General features: G+C 27.3%; 1 protein-coding gene across 1 annotated transcript; it reads left to right on the top strand.

The window, feature by feature from the left end:
- Positions 1–703: 703 nt before the first annotated feature.
- On the top strand, positions 704–9,805 carry LOC107440249 (uncharacterized; the record flags this gene model as incomplete). Its single annotated transcript, XM_016053123.4, is given in 4 exon segments — positions 704–988; positions 5,876–5,972; positions 6,322–6,488; positions 9,631–9,805. Coding segments are annotated over 3 exon segments (412 nt in total), but the record flags the coding sequence as incomplete, so codon positions are not given.
- Positions 9,806–9,977: the final 172 nt, after the last annotated feature.

The following is a 9,977-nucleotide window of genomic DNA, read 5'->3' as shown; positions in this document are numbered from 1 at the left end:
TGCTGTGGTTTTTTTTGTAAATAATTATTTAAAAATAATTTTTTTATTTAAATAAAATTTTAATGGAACACAAATATTTTTAATTTGGGGTATAAACCTAGGAATTTAAATTCAGTTTCCATGAAATGGGCGGTCCAGTATCATTTCATCCACTTACCGGGGGTTGGGGAACACTGATATACAGTAAACTCTAAATATCACGAAAATGTTGTCATGTCAAAAAAAATATTTCCCCCCTTTGCATATATATATATCTCCAGCTAATATTAATTTGAAATCCTATTCGAAGAATTTCTTCTCAAAATCTTGTCATGGGGATTTTTTTTCGAATAGAAAGTGAATTTTTTTGGAAAAATCATGAAGTAAATTTATTGTAAGCCCATTCTTTTTTTATTTAATACCTAATTATTTTTCTCTTTCTTTTAAAAATAAAATGACCATTGTTGTATTTAGAATTATAGTCAACTATCATTGCACACATATTTAATCGTAGTTATTCTTATGTATCATGACACTACTTTTTAGAGAAATTTTTTAGGACACATTTTTCTACTTTTTCGAACTGCTCCGAGCTTGTTATTTAAAAAAAAATTGCTATCTCGAAAATTTCTTTGCGTCCATTCTACTTAGAGATTCCGAGAGTATACTGGCCTATTACTTCTCCAAATGAGGGGGAAAAAACATCCGGGAAGATAAAATGTGTTAACGCAGTAGACCTTCTTGATCAAAATTTAAAATCTAACTCTTATCGTCGTTTATTTTTTAGGTCAAGGTCAACAGACAGTTTCGCTTTCTAATATTCCATCCAATGACATCCATGGTTTCCGAATACGTGGGTCATCTCTCTGTTACTTTCGTAACTGGTGAATAGTTAGAATTTCTTTGCTAACCATTGAATTACGTTTCAGTTGTAAAAGCTTTTGATTAAAAAAAATCATTAACGATTTAATCGCTAGTCTGACGCAGGCAAATTTCATAGAAGTCACTGGTAAGTCTCTTCTCTAAAAGTAATTTTAATATAGTAATTATCCATTTGGATTTTATTACTCTACTCTTCTACACAAATCAGACATCGGCGTCCTAATCAAAGGCGTCGTGTGTCCCTCAATAATTTTTCTTACAAATTATAACTTTAAAAGAACACCAAAAAAACATTTTTTATTTAATAAAAAATTAATAACTTTCGATATTTCATTTATAATTTAACGAAATAATTCCATATTTATCATTTTTTACGTAAGTGGTATAGTAAAAGCCATTTAATAAATTTCTTAAAATTGTTTCGGTCATACTCAACGATTTTGATGTATTAATATGGACAAGTGTTGATATAGTTTATAAATGTGGTTATTAGTTATTTATTTTGATTTATGCACAATATAATGTTTTTTAATTACAATTGTTTTCTATTAACATTGTGCAATAATTTTCAAAGACCTGTAACTGCCAAAAGATTTTGAAATCGTTTAAACTTATTTTTGTTTACTTTGAATTTTTATTCGGATTTGTTTTTTTTTTAAGTATAAATTTCTAGGTAAAATGTGATAATGTGCTATGTTTATGTGATAATGTGTTATGTTTATAAAATGTGTTATGTTTATTATTATTATAAGTTTTAACCAATAAGTTCCTTTTCTTTCGAAACATCCCTTTTACACTACTGACTAATTTTAATACCAGTTTTCGGCATGTTTCAATAGAATGCGTTCTATACTTCATTTATTTGATTATTACGTAACTTTTTGAAACCCTGACTACCTGAAACTACTGACTACCTGAAACTACCTGACTTGAAATACTGGATTTCACTAAATGCTTAAAAATATTCAAAAATGGCACATTATTACGCAGAGTAAAAATTTAATTCTTTAAGATTTTAAGGAAATTTCATAACCAGGAATTACACTGTTAAATAATTAAAGTACTTTATGATGGATTTGATTTTCCCATAATTTTCCTGGTAATAATTTAAAACGTATTAAATCTGTAAAAACTTATTCGTGTTTTAGGCACTGTGGGTAAAGTGATCATATTTCTAATTATAGAAATATGATCCATAATTAGAAATATATTTCTATAATTTCTATATATTGCCTAGACTTATTTTGTTCATGCTACTCTTTTACTAAAAATATTTTGTCACAGTATATATTTTAATCAATTTTCTTACATTTACTTAAGTAAATGTTTGTATAAATTAAAAAAAACATAGGTTGTGAAAAGTTAAAAAAATCAAACTTTTAACAAAACTTTTTAAATAATTAATTCTTTATAAACACACTTAAAAACTAAGAAATATTGAACTATTATGTTTTCATTCCTTGATATAGAATTGTGGAATGCTCAAAAAAATTTATTAATAAGTAAATAAAAATAAATAAATAAATAAAAACAAAAGTTATCAAATAAATAAATGAGTAATAATAATGGACTATGCTGAATAACCTTTTATTTAATGATCTTTCTAGAATTCAATCTTAATTGTTTGAGAAGTGACCACAAACGCGCTAATAAGTGCAGACAATACTTAGAATTATGAAATAAGATACAAAAATACACTTTTTCTGAACAAACGTACTTTTTTTTAGATGAATTTAAATTTCTGACTCCGAAAATATAGGGGAATTTGCATAAATTTGCATATTTCACCATATCGCAAGAACTTCTTGAGCGAATTGAAAAAATTTTGAACACAATAAAAAATTCGTTTATCCAAGAATAATTCCAAGCAAAAAAAAACTTTTAGTAATCATTAATTGTTTTTTATTACTTTAGTTAATTATTGCCAAACATTTCTTACACCATTTCAAAATATGTAAGTTTATAAGAAAAATAAAAACAAATTGAAGATATCGTTCAAATAGTTCCAGAGAAATGGAATTTTAAAAAAACTTTTTAAAAATTTCTTTCTCGGGATCTATTTGTCCGATTTTGCCCAAATGCTTTGTTTTTCTATGTAAAATTATATTCTTTAAAATGACAAGGCAAAAAATACTTTTAAAAGGGAAAAAAATTTATTTTACAATTCAAATTTTTTCGACTATTACTAAATAAAACAAAATAGAAAATATTCAATAAAAATTATTTTATGTATAAAATTATCTTTGGATAAACGAATTTAATAGTTGTGTAAAAAAAATTTTAAATTCACTTAAAAAAATTTCAAGACATAACGAAAGCACAGACAGTAATAGTAAGATTAAGGGGTCCAAACCTTGGATCTCTGTTTAGACTTAATTATTGGGATCAAATTTCGCAGATTGCCGCTGCCTTCCCTATTCTGCCGGTAAGAAATCCAAATCTATCAAAAAATCAAAGGCATGTTTATCCGCAGAAAGTAAGTTTATGTGTCAGATTTCGTAATTAACAATATCACCTGCACTGATTAGTTAGTATCAGGGTTGGGTTTTTGACATGACAGTGGTAAAAACCGTGTTTTTACCGGAAAAAACCGTCAAAAACCTACTGTTTTCTTTAATTTATGTCATATAGCAGACAATATATTATTTTCATTTAATTACCTTTATAAATTAATGAGAATATAAATGAATACAGAAATATTGTAATATACTTATTGAAAATAGTGATACTAAACTTCTATCATTATAGCTTGATTTGCAAAGGATTCAAAATTTTGCACTTCTTAATTGTTAGAAATAAACAAACAAACAAAAAAACTTGGAACTATTAATAAATTCATGAACTAAAAAGAAGAATTTAAAATTTGGCATTTCTTAAATATTAGAAATAAGCTAAACAAATCTTTCAAAACTTGTAACTACTAACAAACTCTAAGTCAGGAATGACTTGACATTGTTCAGTAATGTAATATACCAAACAAAATTATGCTTGGAAATGTTGAAAATTTTATTTAGTATCCTAATATTTTACTTCAAATAGTATGATTTGATATAATCATGTTGAGAAAATTCAAAAATCTGTTCTTAAATATCTTTTAGCAACTTTTTTTCTAATTTTATTGCCCGAAAATGAATTAATTTTAAATCATAAGCAGTTAAACTCAAATTAAAATACAGTTTTACCAAAACTGGGTTTTTGACAGTTTTTGACGTTTTTGACAGAGGGGTTTTTGACATGACGGTAAAAACCATGGTATAAACCGGTAAAGACCGTCATGTGTCAAAAACTTGCCAACCCTGGTTAGTATGATATAAAGTTGAAAGGCAAGGAATTAAATTTAAATAAAATATAATTAAGAAACGAGAAGCTATTTAAAAAACAAAAAACATTTTAATAAACAATGATAAGCAGCGACAAATATTTTAATATAATATTTATTGCTGATTATTACTGATGCTGATATTTTAATATAATATATAATATTGTGTAATGTAAATATTTTGCCCTAAAAATTCGCTTGATTTCAAGCAGATTTGGCTGGTATTGGCAAGTGGCATAAGTAGCAACAACAGCATACATAAAACCATTTCAACTTATTATTTAGACTTATTAACTCGTGCTTAGTCTTATTCAATTCAACGTTATAAAAAATCATAGGAAACAATACCTCATTCGATAACATTGGATAAACATTTTGTATTCCTATATAGGTACAAAAAAAAACTTTTTTTATTAAAAAATTTTATCACTTGTTCGTCTCAGTATCGGTCTCACTCGATTCAATGTAAAAAAATATTTTGAAATCCCTCTTTTGCTTAAATAGTAGTATGTGAATGTCCTCTCTAATAAAAAAAAACTCAGCTGGATGAAGACGTGCAACGCTAGGGTACTTTACAGTTTGTATATAGATTTGAGCTTCTTTATTTTTTTTCTATTAGATGCCTGAATTTTAACTAAACTTATGAGATTTAACAAAGTAACAAAAACTAGCAACCTTACAGCAAATTTATTCAAATTCACTAAAATCATTCTTCTAACCAGCTCTTCATTTCACATTATTAATTGAAAGAATATTTTATGAATTTATATTAAATAAAATGAGGATGCATTTTTATTCAGTGAAAAGCACAATGGGCCAGCATCCAAGGTTTTGGGGCCAAAATTAGTATTGCGATAAAATTTGTTTCAAAATTTGTATTTAGGGGTTTTTCTGTGTAGGTAATTTGAATTCACTTTTGAAATACACCAAAAATACTCAAAAAACAAAATGGCGGCTTAAATATGGCGAGCAAAAATAAAAAAAATAATATAGTACGTTTAAATAATTAAATATAGCAATGAAAATATAATAATTTTCGTAATTTTATGTTAAAAATGAAAAGCATTATATATTTCCGAAGTTATATTACAAAATAACGCGAATTAGTTTCAAAATAACGCAAAAACATGAAGAAAAAAACATAATTTTTGTTTTTTGGTATATTTAGTCCACCTTTTCAATACGGGCAAAATGGGGCAGGTTTTTTCGAAAGAAGAAACATCAAAGAAGACAACAAAAAAAAAGTTTAGCTAATTACCTCGTGGAACTTTTTGGAACTAATTTTCCTAAGTCATTCAAACATTCTAAAATGTCAAATGATGAGATATAAACTATAAGTTTGTCAAAAGTAGTAACTAATCCAGCAAATTGAAAAATTGTACTATAATTTAACACTAATTACTCTGATAAAAATGTAACAGTAAGGTGAAATTCCTATATATATTTCTGAAATAAAAATTTAAAATGTTACATTTAAAGCAATTTTTTAACACATTTTTCATTAAATTGTACTCTCGTCGGTTCAAACAGTAAATTATAATGTCTGGAATGATTATAAATACTTAATTTGGGATATATTAAAACTGCCTACACATATTTTAGTTGAAAAATAAATTTTTTACTTTTGGCCAAAGATCATTGTCTTCTGGCCCACAGTGAAAAGCAATGAATAATTATTTTAATTGATATTTTTAGAGCTAAAGTGTTCCTTCCTCATAAACCATGAGCAACCAAGAGGCAACTCAACCACAAAATTCTTCATTAAGTGGTGGATCAGAAGACAACCAAGCCGGTATTAGAATATTCCTGTGGAAACTATTCTGTATACTACTACAACAAGAGTCTGATTTACCAAAAGAAGTGGACCTAAATTCTTAAATTCGAAGAGACTGACTTTAATAATAATAATTCATGTTTAGGAAATGTAGTTAACTAAAATTTTAAGTTAAACCTCGCGTGATTTACAAATTTGAAAATAGAATTTTTCTTTTTAGAAAGCTCGCTTCGATTTATTTATTTATTTGTTACGCTTACAACTTTTGAAACTCGTAAATCAGACTCTGGGTGTAACAGTTCTGATAATAAAAAAAATATTTANTATATATATATATTCTTAATTTGCTTAAAACTACTTTTATTAGGTGATGTAACTGAAAATATCTCTAGTGGAATACAGAATATGAATACACAAGATAGCCCGATTCGAAAACTTGAAGATCTATTACAGAATCTACCTGTTAATTCGGTTGCATTATTCGAACAGTTGGATCAGAGATTAAGAGATGACAATGAGTTACGAGAAGATTTGGTATGTATAATTAGTAAAATTTCTCTCTTTCCAGAGAGCAATTTACATAGGGCTGTAACGAATATTCGGTATTCAGTCAATTGGTCTCCTTTGCCGAATATTCGGTTGGCTGAATGTTTGGCCAAATATGCGGCCAAATGTTCGCCAATTATTTTGTGGAAAAGTATTTATTGAAGAAAAAAAAAATTTTTCTGATTTTTAATTGTTTAAATAATCCAAAATAGTATTTTAACATTACATTATCTAATATAGTTTTTACATGTATTTGTTAAGCTTTAAAACTAATGTGCTTACAATTTATGCTCTGGATGACAAATGGAAAACGTAATTTCAAGAATTGAAGCTAGATTATTTTAAACTTAATCACGTGTCGTTGTTTTATCAACACTTTTGCTTTAAGAAATGAGAATGTTTTTTTAATGTTGTTTTTTATATTTTATTATAGAAAGAAATTATTTAAAGAAACATTTTATAATAGATTTTGTTATTTTACTGTCACTTCTTTCTTGTACGGTAAGACAAGAAAACCGGTTAAAAAAAGCTGTGATTTTCAACATTAAAGTTATATTTTAAGAAATAAGAAAGTTTTTTTGTTTCTCTTTTGCCTTTTTTTAGTAACTTTTCTTTTTATTAGCGTTTTCATTATGACTCAGAATTTATTAAAAACCTTTCCATTGAACGTTATTCTTTTATCGTCAATTTCTTAAGATTTTTTTCATTTTTTTCTTATGTAAAAATCTTAAATTGAGAGTTTTAGGCGTAGATTTTTTTTTTTTGCAAAAATTAAGCACGAAAATTTTGGTTTCTATCTAACTTTTCTATTTCTTAAAAGGCGTTTTTATTATGACACCACAATTAAAAGGGTTTATATTCAGCTTAATTCTTTTTTTTCTTCACTTTTTCTCTAAAATACAATATAATTGGAAAGCTAGGATGTTCAATTTCAAAATTTTCTTTCAAAAATTTAAATCGATTTTTTGTTTTTGTTTCGCATTTGTATATAATATTTTGCTTTTGTGTAAATTTTTATGATAGAGCGGAAATTTTAGAGGTGTTTCTGATAGATTATAATTCTTTTAATGTTTTATGTACATTTTTTTCGGAAAATATTGTTTTCAACTTTAAAGTTTCGACATAAGAGTAAAAAATTTTTTGCTATTTCTTTATTTCGTTTTGATGTCAACTTTAAAACGTAATTTTTTTTTCATAGCTGTTAGTGTTTTATTTACCTTAATTATTTCAAACAGACAACTATTATATTTTGTGCAACCATACAAAACTATTAACCATTCATCATTCACCATTCTTCACTCACCATTTACCATTCTTGGAACGTCGAAAGCATTCCCTGCATGATTTATCAGTTGGAGCATTCTCACCATAAATTTCTACAAGCATTCAATGCGCTTCAGCTGCACTTTTCTTCCAATTAAAGCGGAAACATAAAACCACTCTGGTGCTTTGTTACCACAAAATTTGGCATATTCAACAAAGTAAAAAACTAGGTTTTTGTATGAAACTCAAAGCGATATAAACTGAATATTATTGATAGATGTTAAACCTCTCTGAAACCACCGAAACCAGCTGTCACTATATAACATTCATAACTGCAGAGCCATCTTTTAAAAACGGACCGAACTAATTTGAAGTTTCACAATAAAATGGTTGTTAATGGAGGTTTGTCGTTCTTAGGGGTTACCTTAATTGACTTCAAAGAGTTATCGAAGGTAAATTAATTTTATCTGGCATTTTTAATTTTACTTGTCATTTTCTTCGTGCGGACCTCTTGTGTTGGCTTCATAGAAACCGGATCAATTAATAAAATTTAAAGTCAATAAAAATTACCTTAACTGATATAATTATGTGTCGAAAATGAATTCTCCAATCATGAATGATAGAACTATTTTAAATAAATGAACAATTATGATTTTTGTTTAAGTTTTGAATTTTAATTTTATATCAAAATAATTAGTTAGCTTTAAAAAAATAAGAAGAGGTTTCGTTTGTTTGAGATGATTAGTTTTTTCTCAAATATTTTTTTTTTCTGATTTAACTTTCAACTCTAAAGTGAATCATTGATAGCATCGTCTTTAGTACTTTCTGACAGTAACATGACGTTGTGTATATATTTCAGAGATTGTCACAAAGAGCTCTTTTTAGCCACTAATATTTATTTTGATACACTTAAATCCACCTATTTATTTTGCTAATACTTTTTGTTTTTATATTTCTTCGTGCTTCCCTGGAACCCCTGGTGCTCTTCGAGAGTACTTACAGCAAGTACTAAACAACAACTAACTACTAAGCAACTTACTATTAAACAACGCGCTTGCAGTAATTCAATTCCTAGTTCCCTCCTTATATATGGACTGCTCCATATTTTTTGTTGTTAAAGAAAAAATAACATCCGGGTTGGCATTTTTTTTTCTTTGTTATAGATGCGACAGAGAAAAATTAGTTCCAATTTTAGAATTTCGATTGCTAAAATAAAATATTAACTCTTTCAAATACAGTATGCATTTAAAAGCGTTTTGACGTTTTGAGTTTGCCCTACCTATTATCAATTTTTCTTTTACATTATTATATTCATTATTTTTTAAAATAGCCGGGATAATTATTTTGCATGACTACGAATTTTTCACAGTTAAGAATAGAACTAAATGCCAATCTAGGAAGTACCGGGTACCAGTAAAAAGAACATCTGGCAATGATAATTTACTTTAAAAAAAATTAAAATAAAATATTGCAGAGAATACCATAGACGAACATACCAAACAGTATTCCTTAAACTAAAAACAAAAACATCAATGTAATGAATTCTGGGTAAGTTTACACTGGGAAAATGGCTCTTTAATTTGAAGGGGGGAAAACATAAATGGCTCAAATATGATGTATTTCTTAGTTTTCTAACACTGCAAGGAAAAGGTGACAATCCATTTTCCTTTGGAAAACATGTTGGAAATGCTGTAAGCGTTGCTTGGTTGTTGTTTTGCTACCTTGACACTTAGGCAATCCCAGCTTTAGAAAATCGGAAGTGCTTACCAATAGTTTCATTTCCAAACAAAAATTGCTATTTTGTCGAATTTTTTTAAATTTAATCTGTAGGAAGGGCTGCATTAAATTTATTTTTCTTTTCTTTCAGGAGCTCTTTTTATTTCTCTTTTTTAAAGAGGCAAAAACCGTCTACTCCTTTTTGAGACGTACTACCAGTAAACTAATTGCTAAAGAAGTTGCTGTGCAGTTTACCAGAACGGATCCACCTACGGGCAAAAAATCTTTCGAGAGGGAAGTGCCAACAACTTATAAAATGATTATAGGTAATTTCAAATATGTTAACACACTATCTCAGGTTGATAATATGATAATACGAGGATGGATCATGATTTCACGATAATGATTTCACGTAAGAATTATGAACGAAATCAACCTAAAAATTAACACTTAAATGATTAAACGATGAAAGTAGTAGGGTTTTAGGGCTTCTGCGCC

Source organism: Parasteatoda tepidariorum, unplaced genomic scaffold (assembly GCF_043381705.1).
Source record: "Parasteatoda tepidariorum isolate YZ-2023 unplaced genomic scaffold, CAS_Ptep_4.0 HiC_scaffold_1527, whole genome shotgun sequence".
Classification (NCBI taxonomy): domain Eukaryota; kingdom Metazoa; phylum Arthropoda; class Arachnida; order Araneae; family Theridiidae; genus Parasteatoda; species Parasteatoda tepidariorum.
The sequence above is the reverse complement of the archived record's forward strand: the minus strand, read 5'-3'. Positions and strand labels throughout refer to the sequence as shown.